The following is a 17,097-nucleotide window of genomic DNA, read 5'->3' on the forward strand; positions in this document are numbered from 1 at the left end:
CGAGTCAGCTGAAGACCGATCAGCTGATCAAATAAGGAACTAGGCACGTGATTCCTCCCCTGAAAAAGAAAGATGGCGGCGGATATTATGTACACAATCCACTTTTATGTCTTATTTGTGCTTTTAACGCTTCGATGTTCTTCTAGTTTTATCGGCAATGGTGAGAACTACCGACGGAATGTGAGTTTGATATTAAATTGTTTATATTTATGTTGTACAGTAATAAAGTTCTATAAAGGTAGCTAACTACCTTCTCAGGGATAGCGTCAGCTGTAGCTAACTAACTTCTGTTTGGATCCAGTTTTCTGTATTTGACCCGATATACTGCTAGATAGTACGTTAACATATTTTAGCTAGTTGGTGATTTCGAGCATTTTGGATATACACGTTGTGTTTGTATTTTGTAGCGCGAGCCATATTGGAATGATGATCAAAAATCAATTAAACTAGCTATCATAATTTATCCATTGTTTCACCCCAGCCCTCCATGCATAATGTAGCGACAGATTACACATAATGTAGCGACAGATTACGCAATCCCTTGTGGGTGTGATTTTTAAACCAGGGAAATAGAAAAGTCTAAGTATGTGGGTGTTTTGTTGTTGTGATTGATAGCGGTGGGTAATTAAAACAATCTGTTATGGCAGTCTAGGTCCAAATGGCTTCTTAACAGCTTCTACCCAAAGCCATAAATCTGCTGAACGCTCATCAAATGGACTATTTTTATTTATTTTTTACCATGTTGCTTCTCGCTGTTTATTATTCGTCACTTTACCCCTACATACATGTACAGTACATATTACCTCGACTAACCTATACCCCCTGTTTTATAACCTCGTTTCATTATTTTATTGTTATTCTTTTTTTAAACTTTATTTTATTTAGTAAATAAAAACAGCATTTTTGGTTAAGGGCTTATAAGTAAGCATTTCATGGTAAGGTTTACACCTTTGTATTTGGCGCATGTGACGAATAACATTTGATTTAAAGAGCCATAGCGGTACCCAAGAGCTCTCTACTGAAGATGCTGAGATAGCTAGGTCAAATAATGCTGAAACATATCTAAACCCTACTCTGTGCTGGCAATCCCTCCATATCAAATATGAATAAAATATTATTGATTCAACAAATGTATGGATTAAGTGTTGATTATGAACTGTCTCAGACTTCCTTGCATAGGTCAGTACTCAGTAGGACCAGTCACCAGACAATATTTTTGAGGGTTGTTGGCCTGAGGAGGATGCTGTGCAAATCTGTTAATGATGTATGAATCACCTCTGCTTACAATTTCAGTTTGCTTGTTAGAATCTGTCTGTCACTATGGGAAAATTATAAAATTTACCGTCTCTGTGTGACTTACCTCTTCCCAGTTATCCCTGGAGCTGAACCCTGGTCTAAACTCCTCGCTGACACCACTACCCCCTGGTGTTGGCTTGCTCCATGTGCGGGCGCTGGGCAAGAACAACACACTGCACTACCTCCTCTGCAGCCAGGGGGCGCCAGCATTACTTCTGGTGCACACAAACTCCACTTCATCCAAGGTGAAGGTAGACTGGCCTGCCTTCTTGGCACAAAATACCACAGGCAGCCTGAAATTGACTCCGGAGAGCAGTGTTCTGTACAGCAACGCACTCGTCTTTACCAGGGTGAGTCATAAATTGATTGTCATCCTGTTCATAAGTGTCTGTTGAGGTGATATTCTAAGTGGCTGATACAGGTATCACATCCAAATGCTTAAGCCATAAAGATGAGCGAGATGCTAGGTTTTGATCCATAATCCAGGTTATTGAATATTCCAGGTCCAAAATTCATGCTCTAGACATTTCTTGTAGATCTTAAATGTTTGGATGGTTATCAATATGGTAATAGCTCTAACAAACACCTGGCTATTAACAAGGGGTTGATTTCAGACTGGGCAAAGCCATAGGTAACTCACTCACTAAACTAACTCATCATTTGTCTCTCGTTAGCTGTGGGAGTACGATGATGTCAATGACACAGCCGTCCCCGAGCACCTACCCCCCTCCAGCTTCTTCCAGCCCTACGAGCTGCAGAACTTCACCTGGGATGACCTGAACAAGACACTTGACCCCATGGCCCACACCGCCCTGCTCTGTGGAAGAGGCGCCAGCGAGCGCTTCAGCAACGGTTCGCTCTGTCTGAAGGTAGGTGGAACTGCATCATCTAAAGCCTGTGTGATGAAATTAGACATTGCCTATCTTCACTAGATTCAGACCTATGCCTGGATCCACTCAACAGATAAAGTGGGACATGGACTCATCTCTACATTAGACCACTTTAAAGGTCTGAAAATGTCCGGCAAAGATTGATTTTATCACTTAAACTTGGTTACTGAAGTGAGTATTAATGATCAGTGCGGTATGATTTATTTTATTACATGTTAGCCAGCCTGTATTCAACTACTATCTTCCTATCCTAGTTCTCAGCTTTTGATGTTGAGGGGCGGGACCAAGGCTGGCCCAGCCTCCTCCACAACGCAAACTCCTCCCAGCTGAGGGTGGTGCTGGATGGTGTGGTCCCGAGGTCCAATCGCTCCCGCTTCTCTCTAGAGCTACAGGTTGTGGGCGGCACCCAGGCCATGAGCAGAGTGGACGTGCTCCAATCAATAGATGATGAATACACACCCTCCATATTCAAGGTGATGTCTCTGTGTGTTATAGACATGTAGTTGTACCAAAGATTTGTATAACTTAACTAAGATAGACCACAGCCTGTCGTTTCCAACTGGGAACAAATGTGGATAAAACAAGCAATGAGATGGGCAGAGCCAAGCACGAGCTAGCGAGATCGTATTGGCCCGTTCAAGTATACATCTGCATATTTCCGGTAGGGAACGCCTACTCTGTGAAGTGTGCATGTGCAATAACTCAATTTACCTTTGTACTCCTTCTAAACAAGGTGATTTTTAAAGACTTTAGCAAAGGGTAAAGTCTACAAAACTTAGTCCATTCTGTTCATAACAGATTATAGTTTTGGGAACAGAAAAATCCATCCTCTCCCCCTGCCGTCCACTGGGCATCCTCTCACTGCCATATTTGGTAGTGAGTGGAAACATCAAGCGGATGCTTCATATTTATACATCCGGTGAACTATCTGTTTCATTGTTCCATCTGTGGTTATACTGGAGTAAATGTTACTGAATAAGAGTATTTAGATGTTTATATTTCAACACATTTTTTGTGGTTGATAATTTATGGTTGATTTACTGTTCTTTACCTTCGTCTCTCTGTAGACTGTCACTGAAGCTTTCAGATGCTACAGCGTCCTCGTCTTTCCTCTCTTTTAGGTATCTCAGTGGGTGTCCTCTCCAGTCAACTCCACCTCTCCTGTTCTTGGCTACGCCCAATGGAAGCCCGTGGCCTACCGCAGGCCATCGCCTGTCTTTGAGGACGCCACTCCCTGCCGCCACTCAACCCCTGTCCCCGTAGCCCAGCTTCCTCCCTCCGGCCTAGTGCGGGCGTATTTTGGAGGGGAGCGCCAGACCACCGGGCTCAACATGACCTTCAGTATCACTGGAGACCCATTCTACAACACCACCAACTACCTCAGCTGGTAGGTAGCAGTTTACATCCTGTTGGTTCATCCTAGCTATAATAGGTTGCATTTTAGCAACTTTAACTTAATTATATACTAAATTGCAGTTTATAGCCCCTCCATTAACCAACTATCAAGCAGCTGAGGTTGATATCTCACACCATCACCAACTACCTGAAATGATAATGAAATTGTCAGCACTGATAATATTCTTCCTCCTCTTGCTTTTTGTACTTCAGGACTGTGTTGGTGGGGCTGGGCTCTCCTCCTGTGGACTCGTTCTCTCCCCTGGTTCTGGTCATCATGGCGGTGGGGCTGGGCACTCCCATGTTGATCATCCTGCTTGGCGGGGTATGTGTGTGTGTCCGCAAGAACAAGCCCCAACCACTGGTCTATGAGCCAATCAACTGAGGCCAAGCCAGGATATGTGTACTTTTAAGTCCTGCTGTAACCAGTTTCTTGCCAATGAGCAGACACCTCTGGGCCCATTTTTTTCCCAAAAGTTATCTGGATTTAGCCTATCGGATAGGATTAAATGCATAGAAATAGAATGGATGAATCATTTACTTGAATGGGGACAACTGTTCTATTACTTATATTTCTATGCATTTAATCCTATCTGATAGGCAAAAAACAAAGACAACTTTTGAAAAACTGGGCCCTGGTGTCGGGCAGGTGTCACTCGTTTATAAAAAAAATAAATATGAGGTACATGACTGTCTAATATGGCCACCCATTGTTGGCACAACGGGCCAATAAGGCTTTGACAGAAACACATTTTTAACCACTTGCATAATTTAGGAATGGGCTGAATCATCTTGTGGAAGAGAAAGCCCATGAATGAGTTGATTTAGTTGTGCTTGGAAATGCCAAAGGCTCCCATCTCAAACCTAACATTCCATGTGAGAACATATTTATCCAGAAAATTGTGAAAAGGCTAGTTACTGTAGTTAAGGATGTTTTTTCATTGTAAAACTCAAACGGTGTACACTGTCCCTCCAGTTCTGTGTAAAACAGTATATTATCTTATTGTTGCTCAACAAACATTAGTACATGATGACATGTTACACTGAAGTGGTCCATGTTTGGCACTGCCTATCTAGATATCCTGACATGGGTCCTAACTAATAATGCACTCAAGCATATATCTGATGACAGAAGAAGAGCTACAAAGGAGTAGGGGCTTTTTTTCTCTTCGTAACACTGATCTGAGGTCAGTTTGTACTGTAATGGTTTAGGAATTGTTCAAAACTAAAATAATCCAAGATCTGCACCTGAAGGAGACTCATACCTGGAGCAGTGAAAGGAAAATAAATCTCAAGAGAAGAAGCTTAAAGGAACAAGATTTGTTGCTTTCTTTCCCAACCCCTTGGATGTTAGTTATTGGTTGGGGTAAGGGGAAGCCTAGTTAGGGTCCATGTGCTACACCCAAAGTGAACTGAAATGAGATGTTTGATTTAATGTCAATGAAGTTAGAAATCGGTATGGGATTACAAAATATTTGATAATGTTGCTACTTTTAAGGCCGTGTTGATTTATAGTTCTCCTTTGGAATTAATTTAAAACAAGCTTCAGTCATATTCAGGTTGTAATCACAGTACAAGAGAATAAATGGCCTTATTTATTTACCTGTATTTGTCTATTAGGCAACAATGTGTTACCTTAATTTTAGGACTACATGCTAAATTTAATGCAAAAACACCAGTACCTGAAATATTATTATGCAAGCATCTAATACACAGGTCACATTCATTTGTATTTTGAGGAAATGCTCCCTTTCAATAGTAATGTAATGGTCTGTCCATAATTGTCTTTTTCTTAAAGAAATATACTGGCAAGTTATTTCGTGCTCATTTATTTTTCTTTTAAAACAATGGTACACAATGTCATAAGATGTTTAAAAAAGGACATGTAAATAACTGTTTTCTTGGCCACATTAAATACACAAAGTTTAAGATGTGTTTTTTAAAAACTTTTCATCACTACTAGAGGGTGAAAAGACACCATTCATATTAGAATGTACATCATTGTATTACAAAAATCCATATCAATAGAAATATATATTTTTTACATATCTAATCTCATTATTCAACTACATTTAAACTAAGGTGCAGGGGATGCCAGCTCTTGTGGTGCATTTTTCCATTGCAGGCAAGCATTAAATGACAACTAAGAAAAAGTGCAGTCAGCTAACGAGTCTCGTGTGAGGCAGTCGATGTATAGTTACATGCTTGTTAAATCCCATGACCTGGCCAATCACATGAGGATGCTGTAAGATAACATTAATGTCCAATCAAATTATGTCCAGCAGTGAAAGATCCCGGGACAGAAACTACAACTGACATTGCTGCCATCAGACCATACCAAGACAGCCATCTTAGTTGAAAGTAGTGTTCCTGGATACATTCAACTACCCCGGTCACCTAAGTAGGTTAGAGCAGTGTCCTTTCACAGGGTCCTCGACCATGTCTCCATCTGCTAGTATGTTAAGCTCCTCCAGGTCTAGCGGATCGATCTGAAGGGGGTTATGCAGGGTGAAGTTGTCTGCATCAAATCCCAGCATGGGCAGAACACCAGATAAATCCTCATAGGCTCCTTTGTCTGTTAAGTGGGAAACAAAGACAAAGTGGATAAGAGCGAAAGAGTGAGGCTGGGATTCAATCCGATTGCGGGTTATAGGCATTGTGACTTAAAGTCAACGCTCCCGTTCACAGTACCAGCACCCAAATGCAAGCAATTAAAAAAGTGCAAGAGGGTGGAGAGAGTGGGCCCTACCTGTCATAAAGTCTGCACTGGTTTGGTTCTGGCAGTGGAGGGACATCTGAGGACCCTGGTTCCCACAGTAAACCCCTCCATCTTTCCCCTCCACAGCCTGAGGCCCAGGATCTCCCCAGAGAGGCTCCTTACTGAGCTGTCCCAGCTGGGCAGAGGTGTGGACAACCAGACAAGATTAGAGAATTAGATTTGAAACTATGCACAGTGAGTGAATCAACATGTCAAATGGAGTTGTCCTTTTCAATACTGTTAGATTATTTACAGTTTTAGGTCTTAGACTACCTGCTGGGAGAGTGCCTGAGTCTGGCGTGGTGTGAGATGTAGACCCATGTAGGACTCCTGCTGTAAATGGTTCAGTATGAAAGTGTCCTGAGAGAGCAGAAAAGAAGTAAGTACCATTAATAGAGCTGCACAATTTATCGAATTCCCATCGAAATATGCACATGTGCAACATCCATATCGCATTACAATATTTTGAAACGCATCTCAGTCGCATGTAATGTCCTTTTAATAGTTTACTCGGTTTTTCATTCTCCTCTTACGGCTGCTTCCCACACACAAGAAAACCACCCCGTCACTCAAGCAGCACAGTTCCTCTTCTCTCTTAGATTCCTTATACAGATGTAGGATCTTCATTTGAGACCGTTTGCTACAGCAGGAAAATAATCCAGTTCACCCAAGTGTTGATCTATATCGCATGTCAAATCGCAGTATTTGATTTATTTTTTAATCGTTATTCGATTTTTATTTTGTCCATATCGTGCAGCCCTACATTACCACATCTTTCTGACAGACCAAACATAAAATGGCCTCTTATTGATCCAAAACATAGTGTCAGTGTGTACAGTTTAGGCTATCCAAACTAAACTCAAACTAGTGAAAATAGACATACACAATATGCAACAGATGGGGATATTCTCACATTGTAGAGGCCTGGATTGTTGTCCATTAAGGAGTTAATCTGTGAGAAGATTTTGGTCGACTCAATCTGGTCCTTCTGACTTTGCACCTTCTGATGTGCCCAGCTCCTTCCCTGGGCTTGGGTCTGATGCTTACGAGTCATCATTGGTACTTTTTGTGGGTTTGACATGTTCTGCCCATTCAAGTCAAGGCTCTGAGCTGGTGGGTATGCACACTGGAGATTCCACTGTTGCTCATGCTGCTGTTGCTGGTAGCCATTTGTCTGCTGCTGCTGTTGGTAGAGTTGAACCTGCTGGAGCTGATGTTGCTGCAGTAGCAGCTCATCTTGTCGACGTGCTCGGTTTTGCTGAGGTTGTCTTTGGTACGCTTGTTGTTGATCATGTTGCTGATGTGAGTACTGCTGGTGTGGGTGTTGCTGGTATTGTTGCCTTTGCTTCTCTAGCTGGTGCTGTGGAAGGTTTTGGTACACTTGTTTCTGTTGTTGTCTTTGATGCTGTTCCTCTTGTGATTGATGTAGGTGTTGTTGCTGTGGGTTCTCACAATGGTTTGACCCTCTTTGATATTGCTGTTTTGTGTCCAGGTCCTGACTTTCTGTCTGGACATGCTGGATTTGGCATTGATATAGTTGATTTGGGTGCTGGTACTGTTGTCGATGGTGATATTGCAGTTGTTGGAGGTTGTGTGTCTGTGGGAGCTGTAGCTGTGAGTGTTGTTGGTCTTGTTGTTGATGCCTGGATTTCTCTTGGTGTGGTGGTGTTTTTTTCGGTTCCTGGCTGGGTTGCTGCTGCCCCTCTGTCAGAGAATGCTGCTGAGCTGCTGGAGTACCTTCGTGTTGAGGTTGGCAGTGAGGATACCCTGGTGGCCTTGACTCCTGTGGTAATTGGTTGGTGTTCAGGAGAACTCCCTTGGAATTGAAATAAGAGCAATACATCAAACAATGTCTTAATATGGAGTTCTATGAAACCATCTTATTAACAAAAACAACATCACTTCAATTCCAGTTTGTTTGATATACCTGAGTTATAGAAGATAACTTTGGAGACCCAACAGGTGAAAACTGTTTAGATTGGAGCCAGCGAGACTCTCCACCAGTGGGAACGACCAGTGGGCTGAGGGGAGTCCGCCTTCTTAACGAAGGCACCCGCGTCTGGCTAATTGGACGTGGGGAGCAGGATAGGGAAGAGGAGGAGCAAGAGCGAGATCCGCCAATCCCACTGCTGTAGCTACAGTGGCTAGTTGCGGATTGCAGGGATAGGCCGCTTAGGGAAGAGCTGCTGAGGAAGGACTGGAGGGATTGGTTGCTAGGGGATGACTGCAGAGAAGAGTTGCTGAGTGACAAGTTCAAGGAGGTGGAGTTTAGAGAGCTGGAAAGGGAGTGGCTGCGCAGAGAGGCTTGAATATTGGGGTTGCTGTGGGAGGACTGGAGCAATGGGTTACTGTACGAGCCTTGGAGAGACAACGACAAACCTGAGAACACAAGGAAAGAAATGGACACCATCACCATATGAACCTACCTAAACCAACATACACTAAGAACTTAGCACACAGACAAACACACCTGGCATGGGAAATTCATCATCTCTGGCTTCAAGGTGAGCGGGAGTTCCAGGTAGGTGGCCAGTGCTACAGGTAGTGGGTTTGTGTGAGTCCCCACCTACTGGCTGTGGGGAGGGGAGGTGCAGGCTGGAGAGATCGGGCAAGGAGCCACTTGCATTGAGAGCGGAAGGGACATTAAGAGCCCTGAACTGCTGATCTGGTGAGGACAGGAGGCTGGAGAAACTGCAAGAAAGAAGGATAGGAGAAAGGAAGGTGGTTCAGGGCACAGGGTTTGCCTTTCTTTTAGACAATATTCATTTGGAGAAGCAGAACATACTTTATACCAGGAACTTTATGCGATTTGACTCCAGTGGGAAGTGCAGGAAGCTAAGATGAGACAAACAATTAGCAAGGATACATCAATGAGAAAAATAGTAATCCATCCGCTAGAGCACATTGTGCAATACTGAACCCATTCGTATAGGAAATATGAAGCATTGTGGATGGTTACATTGGCAAGAAATAATACCTTTTTGGTATTCCTTAATGGTTTTTCCTCTTCAAGGACATTCTCCTCAATTGGAGGCACTGGATATGGAAAACCTGAGGTGTTAGAGAGGAAACCATCAGGTGCAAAAATCTAATAGATTAATACATGATATAGGAAAGAAAACTCACTTTCAAGAGGCATTTGCAAGAATTACCTAAGGAATAATACTGAAACACTGAACACAATACAATGACTAAATCAATACAACTGGCATTGTGGACTTACCATTGTGCCTGTTCTGTGAGATTAAAGGCTGCTGGTCCCCTGCGTGGGTGTTCCTCACACTGGTGTGCAGGGCCGAGTCTGAGTTAGTTCTGGGGATGAGAGCACACCTTTCAGAGGGGAAAGCAAGAGTGTAGAAGAACAGTAGAGAAACACGATGGGTACATTGCTCACCTATTAAGTGCTGTTAAGGGAGGGTGCATCAAGTGGCTTTTGTCCACTGGAGAGCTGATAGACCAGTTCCTTTTTGGGTGACAGAATCAGTCAAGATATGTATTAGGATGGTTATTATTAAGTTTACAAAATGTATCATTTTGGATTGCGCTGACCCTTACCTTCTCAAACTGGGTTCAGGTTGTGGAGTCGGGTGAACTGAGCGGTAGGGAGAGTTGTCAATCTGTGAGGGAGTGTTAAGGCTATACAGAGTGCCCTTGGAAAACCTAGGCATAGGCCGACTGTTGGCAAACAATGGTACACAAAGTTGACGGGGCATTTCTTCTACAGTGTGTACATGATTAATCCCCTCTATCTGCTACTTAAGTGGATCAACAGTTAAAGAGCTCCCGAGTGGCGCAGCGGTCTAAGGCACTGCATCACTACAGTCCCTGGGTCAAATCCAGGCTGAATCACGTCCGGCCGTGATTGGAAGTCCCATAGGGCGGCGCACAATTGGCCCAGCGTCGCAGGGGTAAGCAGTCATTGTAAATAAGAATTTGTTCTTAACTGACTTGCCTAGTTAAATAAAGGTTTCATTTAAAAAAGTGAATATTAAAAAAAAAAAAAAATGTCCAATGCAGCCATTTTTACCTCAATATCAAATCATTTCTGGGTAACATACCTTACTAAGATTAATTGAAAACAAAATGGTCAAAGTAACAAAAATAGCTTATTGGCAAACAGACATTTCTCAAGCAAGAATTCTAATAGGACTGTCTAGGAATGGTTTGAGTGGCAGAGAGGTTTGGAACACTCTTTCTTATTGGTTAATTAAGGGCTTGTAGGCCTGTTGTAAGGCAGGTCCTCAACAGACATCACCGGCAACAATGCCGTCTATGGGCACAAACCCACCGTCGCTGGACCAGACAGGACTGGCAAGAAGTGCTCTTCACTGACGAGTCGTGGTTTTGTCTCACCAAGGGGTGATTGTTGGATTCGTGTTTATCGTCGAAGGAATGAGCATTACACCGAGGTCTGTACTCTGGAGCGGGATCGAGGTGGAGGGTCCGTCATGGTCTGGGGCAGTGTGTCACAGCATCATCGGACTGAGCTTGTCGTCATTGCAGGCAATCTCAACGCTGTACGTTACAGGGAAGACATCTTCCTCATGTGGTACCCTTCCTGCTGGCTCATCCTGACATGACCCTCCAGCATGACAATGCCACCAGCCATACTGCTCGTTCTGTGTGTGATTTCTTGCAAGACAGGAATGACAGTGTTCTGCCATGGCCAGCGAAGAGCCCGGAACTCAATCCCATTGAGCACATCTGGGACCTGTTGGATCGGAGGGTGTGGGCTAGGTCCATTCCCCCCAGAGATGTCCGGGAACTTGCAGGTGCCTTGGTGGAAGAGTGGGGTAACATCTCACAGCGAGAACTGGCAAATCTGGTGCAGTCCATGAGGAGGAGATGCACTGCAGTACTTAATGCAGCTGCTGGCCACACCAGATACTGACCGTTACTTTTGATTTTGACACCCACTTTGTTCAGGGACGCATTATTCAATTTCTGTTAGTCACGTCTGTGGAACTTGTTCAGTTTATGTCTCAGTTGTTAAATCTTGTTATGTTCATACAAATATTTACACATGTTAAATTAGCTGAAAATAAATGCAATTGACAGTGAGAGGACGTGTATATATATAAACTCAGCAAAAAAAGTAACGTACTCTCACTGTCAACTGTGTTTATTAAAAATAAAATATTTAATACATTTTAGAATAAGGCTGTATTTGTATTCATTATGGATCCCCATTAGCTGCTGCCAAAGCAACAGCTACTCTTCCTGGGATCCAGCAAATTTAAGGCAGTTTATACAATTTTAAAAAATTACAACACATTCACAGATTTCACAACACACTGTGATCCTTCAGGCCCCTACTCCACCACTACCACATATCTACAGTACTACAACCATGTATATGTTATCTTGTGTGTGTGTGTGCGCCAATGTTTGTGTTGCTTCACAGTCCCTGCTGTTGCATAAGTTTTTTTTTTTTAAATCTAATTTTACTGCTTGCGTCAGTTACTTGATGTGGAATAGAGTTCCATGTTGTCATGTCTCTATGTAGTACTGTGTGCCTCCCATAGTCTGTTCTGGACTATGAGGACTGTGAAGAGACCTCTTGTGGCATGTGGGGTATGCATGGGTGTCCGAGCTGTGTACCAGTAGTTTAGACAGACAGCTCGGTGCATTCAACATGCACCTCTCATAAATAAAAGTGGTGATGAAGTCAATCTCTCCTCCACTTTCAGCCAGGAGAGATTGACATGCATATTATTAATATTTGCTCTCTGTGTCCATCCAAGGGCCAGCCGTGCTGCCCTGTTCTGAGCCAATTGCAATTTTCCAAAATCCTTCTTTGTGGCACCTGATCACACGACTGAACAGTAGTCCAGGTGCGACAAAACTAGGGCCTGTAGGACCTGCCTTGCTGATAGTGTTGTTAAGAAGGCAGAGCATCACTTTATTATAGACAGACTTCTCACCATCTTAGCTACTACTGCATCAATATGTTTTGACCATGACAGTTTACAATCTAATGTTACTCCAAGCATATTAGTCAAAGAAATTGAGCAAGTTATTATTTATTACAAGGATTAGTTAAGGTTTAGGGTTTAGAGAGTTTTGTTCCAAATACAATGCTTTTAGTTTTAAAAATATTCAGGGCTAACTTATTCCTTGCCACCCACTCTGAAACTAACTGCAGCTCTATGTTGAGTGTTGCAGTCATTTCAGTCGCTGTAGTAGCTGGTGTGTGTAGTGTTGAGTCATCTGCATACATAGAAACTCTGGCTTTACTCAAAGTCAGTGGCATGTCGTTAGTACAATTGAAAAAAGCAAGGGGCCTAAACAGTTACCCTGGGGAATTCCTGATTCTAACTGGATTATATTTGATAGGCTTCCATTAAAGAACACCCTCTATGTTCTGTTAGACAAGTAACTCTTTATCCACATTATAGCAGGGGGTGTAAAGCCATAACACATACATTTTTCCAGCAGCAGACTATGATCAATAATGTCAAAAGCTGTATTGAATAATTGTATCAATTCTCAGCCAATCATCAGTCAGTGTAAGTGATGTGCTTGTTGAGTGTCCTTCCCTATAAGCATGCTGAAATTCTGTTGTCAATTTGTTTACTGTAAAATAGCATTGTATCTGATCAAACACCATTTTTTCCAGAAGTGTACTAAGGGTTGGTAACAGGCTGATTGGTCGGCTATTTGAGTCAGTAAAGGGGGCTTTACTATTCTATTCTTGGGTAGTGGAATTGCTTTATCTTCCCTCCAGGCCTGGGGGCACATGGTCTCTAGTAGGCTTAAATTGAAGGTGGGGCAAATATGAGTGTTAATAACGTAACAAAATGTGGAAAAAGTGAAGGGTTCTGAATACTTACCGAATGCAGTATACGGGGAAATCACTTTTTTGACTGCACTGGGCCTTTGACCTTAGACAGTAGTGTGGCATTTGGCCCTGCACGCTTTTACCAACAATAGTTGTTTGGTCATCTTGCCATACAGACAATAGGAAGTAGGTTACTGTAGATGTAAAGCAATAGTTCAACACATTATTGCAATATTGTGGTGAACTATTGCTTTACATCCACTGTTATGGTCATCCTCCATGCACGTCAGATATCTGGGGAGCATGGAGGAAAACCGTCATTCTTGTGTGCTTACTATACTACAGTTGCAAATGGCTAACTTTAGCATTTACCATTAGAAACCCTTTCCCTAAAAGCATCTGTTTCTGCTTTAGCCCCCCCATGTATTAACTTTAAGGCATGGGAGCCACGAAGCAATACAGACGTTACACTAGCAGTGACCTCACTTCACTTTAAGGGACCCACCACTGGCTGCCCTTTGACTGACCATAAAGGATACATGTTTCCTGTTTGGCCTGACCGGAAAACTAAGCCGCCCCTCTCCTTGTGCCCACTCTGCCATTGGGTGAAGTCTTGAGGGGCAGCCATTGTCTGGACTACAGGGGAGCTGACCCTAACAGAGTCAGACAGATCAACAGTTCATTTGACTTTCAGTAGCCTGCATCATATAACCATTGCTATAGCTTGTATGTAATTAGGCTTATAAATATAGTTTTAAGTAGTAGGTAATGTAGTAGTTATAAGTCAAATGTAAGTAATAAATCTAACCTGTACATCTGAAATGCTTCTCCCAATCTGGTTGACATTGGGAAGGGAGCCTCCATAATAAGTGCCCAGGCTTCTGGCCTGCCGCGCTCTCTGGACCTGAATCTGAGGCCCGGAAAGAGTGGGGGGATAAAGAAGGAGTGAATAAAGACGACAACTACTCTAATTTAGTTGATTATCAGAAAAAAATGCATTTACAGTCAGTTCTATAATAGTCTCACTTGTATAATGGAATTACTGGTGAATGTAAAACTCAGACAAAGTATATTCCGTATATAGTGACACTATAAGAGTGAGTCAAGGCGACTGTTGGCTCGATCTCGGAAAGAATACCCTCTGACTGCCAACCCTTGGCATGAACATGGGAATCAGATACTGCAGGAGAAAGACCCTTGCGTACTTTAAAAGCCCATGTGCAATAAACCATGAGTATCGCTGGGTACCATCTCCTACAGCCACTGTATTTTAAGGAAAGTGTTGCATGGTGGTTCGGTAACATGACTTGAGAGCCTTTGAATTCGGGTATTAATGATATGAAAAGTGTGGTCTATGTAAGAGGTCAAAGAGCTACCATAGTGCCATGAGGTCTTGGCTCCTCAGTTTCAAGCCAGAGCATGGGGCTGCACCTCATTTCACGTGACACCAGAGACTTAATCAATAGGATACTGCATTGTGTTCACAACATTGAAGATTGAGATGCAATGTAGCCGAGCTATAAGGACGGTGTGCTCTATAATGCAGAATAGGGAAACTCGAACTTGTGCACTTTACACATACTGTGTCTCTCATGTTTCAAACATATTTATTACACCCCTGTAGGGTTGACCCCATTAAGTCGACTGGTCGATTGCTTGGTCGATAGGCTGTTGGTTGATTGAGACTTCTTTAGTCGAGGAGTAACAACAACAAGAATTATTATAATTGCATGGTGTACAAGACACCTGTTTGATTTGCGCCTGTCTGAGTGGACTAATCCATTGTGGAGGCCATGGGGATGGCACAGTCCATCAATAAGACATGCTACTGTAATTCTATATGGTTATACAAGAACAATGGTGTAACACTAATATAAATATTAGTTTAGAACAAATGCACTTTCTCCCACGTTGCATAGTGGTCACTGTCTGAAATTCTGAAACATCAGTGCGCTGTTTTCCTCAACCATGTTGCTATGTGCATAATAGCAACGTTAACCAGCATATTGGTGTTGAGAACACCATCGAGCTGTAGGCCAAAGAGCACATCCTGTTAAGTCTTAATACCATAACTTACTTAGGCCTAATACAGTCAAATACACAGAAGGCAATTAGATTCCAAAACGATAAAGTATCATATTTGTCACTACTTAATACACTCACTGCACTGTGAGGTTGTAGTACTCCAACTGTGTAGTGGGACACGACACTCACATAAAAATAGAATAGTATTTATATTTCCTATGGGCACAATAACAAATCAGGGCAACCCCTAGCCTAATAGACACCCCCATAAATAGCAACGTGGGGGCATATCCCATAAGTGTTAACATATTCACATTAACAGTGGTGGAAAAACTACCCAATTGTCATACTTGAGTAAAAGTAAAGATACCTTCATAGAAAATGTGAAATTCTCCCAGTAAAATACTACTTGAGTAAAAATCTAAAAGTATTTGGTTTTAAATATACTTAAGTATCAAAAGTAAAAGTACAAGTAGAAATAATTTCTAATTCCTTATATTAAGCAAACCATACCTCATCGTGTTTTTGCATTTTTTGTTTGTTTACAGATAGCCAAGGGCACTCTCCTATACCTACACATCATTTACACATGAAGCATGTATTTAGTGAGTCCGTCAGATCAGAGGCAGCAGGGATGACCAGGATGTTCTCTTTTTAAGTGTGGGAATTAGACCATTTCTGTCCTGCTAAGCATTCAAAATGTAACAACTACTTTTGGGTGACAGGGAAATGTATGGAGTAAAAAGTACATAATTTTCTTTAGTAATGTAGTGAAGTAAAAGTTGTAAAAAATATAAATAATACTGTAAAGTACAGATACCCCAAAAAACGACTTATGTAGTACTTGCAAGTATGTCTACTTAAGTACTTTACACCACTGCACATTACGCAGGCTACCCAAAGAGTGCAATTTGTAATTCTAGCCTTGCAGGTTGTGGGCAGCCTGCACTCCGTGCATCTGTATGGCAAATCAACAGGTGTGATAAGCATAAATGGTGTATAAATCAATATAACGCACATATTATGTTTAAAGGTTATATTACAGTAAGAGTGTTTTGAAGTTAAATTATATCGACACTTTGGATTAAACAGATTTGTCAACCGGCGTATTTGCAGTGAAAGTCTCTATAGTGCAAAATTAAACGCGATGCTTGATATGGCCTGGAATTGATTGCGCCTCTGAAAAGTGAAAACAAAGTGCTCTGACTGTCGGGTGGTCAACATCACTGACGTTTGAATATTTTTGACAGCTTTATGGTGTCTCCTGTTTTATCAACACGAAGTTCGTAGGCCTGTCCTCTTGACTCACCCTGGTGGAAGTGATGTCCATCATAACCTCCTGGAAGGCTGCGGTGTCCTCAGCTTGTCGCTGGGTGAGGAGTGCAATCTTCTCGCTAAACTTTCGCGGATTGCAGGACCCATTACTAGATCCTGACCTCTGGCCAGCCCCGCAGCACCCATTTCCTGTGCCTGCAAGAAACATAACTGACCACAACTAGTGTACAGTTAACTAGACACAAGCCCCCGGAGAGAACAAGTTGCAACCCGTGACGGACCACTTTTATGCACGTCGTTTCGAAGTGCATTGTGGGATATGTTGTTCTTTAATCGAAGTGGGACAGGTGGAAATAATAAAATTAAACTACAAGCCCATGCTTCATTTTTTTCATCACAGACAAAAACAACTTGGTGAATGTGGGATGTGTAGTTTTGGGTCCCATTACATTGTAACGAATTTGTAATTACATGTATTTTTTATTTTTTAAGTAACCTTTATTTAACTAGGCAAGTCAGTTAAGAACAAATTGTTCTTTACAATGACTGCCTACACCTGCCAAATCTGGACGACAGCCAATTGTGCGCCACCCTATGAAACTCCCAATCATGGCCGGTTGTGATTCAGCCTGGAATCGAACCAGGGTCTGTAGCGATGCACCATTTTTGTAGTGCAT

General features: G+C 42.4%; 2 protein-coding genes across 3 annotated transcripts; one reads left to right on the plus strand and one right to left on the minus strand.

The window, feature by feature from the left end:
• The first annotated feature begins 31 nt into the window (after positions 1 to 31).
• LOC135549910 (glycosylated lysosomal membrane protein) lies at positions 32 to 5,510 on the plus strand. The gene is made up of 6 exons (XM_064980294.1): positions 32 to 180; positions 1,371 to 1,646; positions 1,971 to 2,165; positions 2,441 to 2,659; positions 3,308 to 3,573; positions 3,795 to 5,510. Exons 1-6 carry the CDS (start codon positions 73 to 75, stop codon positions 3,964 to 3,966), a joined length of 1,236 nt encoding a protein of 411 aa, XP_064836366.1. The 5' UTR covers positions 32 to 72; the 3' UTR covers positions 3,967 to 5,510.
• On the minus strand, positions 5,395 to 16,716 carry crtc2 (CREB regulated transcription coactivator 2). 2 transcript variants are annotated; one of them, XM_064980291.1, is made up of 14 exons: positions 16,455 to 16,716; positions 13,929 to 14,030; positions 13,660 to 13,773; positions 9,895 to 9,956; positions 9,734 to 9,802; positions 9,563 to 9,651; positions 9,317 to 9,390; positions 9,125 to 9,174; positions 8,810 to 9,030; positions 8,267 to 8,718; positions 7,253 to 8,155; positions 6,613 to 6,699; positions 6,331 to 6,475; positions 5,395 to 6,156 (listed from the first exon to the last, which is right to left on the minus strand). In XM_064980291.1, the coding sequence occupies exons 1-14, from the start codon at positions 16,626 to 16,628 to the stop codon at positions 5,975 to 5,977; spliced, it is 2,724 nt and encodes a 907-aa protein (XP_064836363.1). In that variant the 5' UTR covers positions 16,629 to 16,716; the 3' UTR covers positions 5,395 to 5,974. The 2 variants fall into 2 exon arrangements, with proteins under 2 accessions (XP_064836363.1, XP_064836362.1); XM_064980290.1 differs by having other exon boundaries at positions 7,223 to 8,155.
• Between the last annotated feature and the right edge of the window lie 381 nt (positions 16,717 to 17,097).

Source organism: Oncorhynchus masou, chromosome 12, assembly GCF_036934945.1.
Source record: "Oncorhynchus masou masou isolate Uvic2021 chromosome 12, UVic_Omas_1.1, whole genome shotgun sequence".
Lineage (NCBI taxonomy): Eukaryota > Metazoa > Chordata > Actinopteri > Salmoniformes > Salmonidae > Oncorhynchus > Oncorhynchus masou.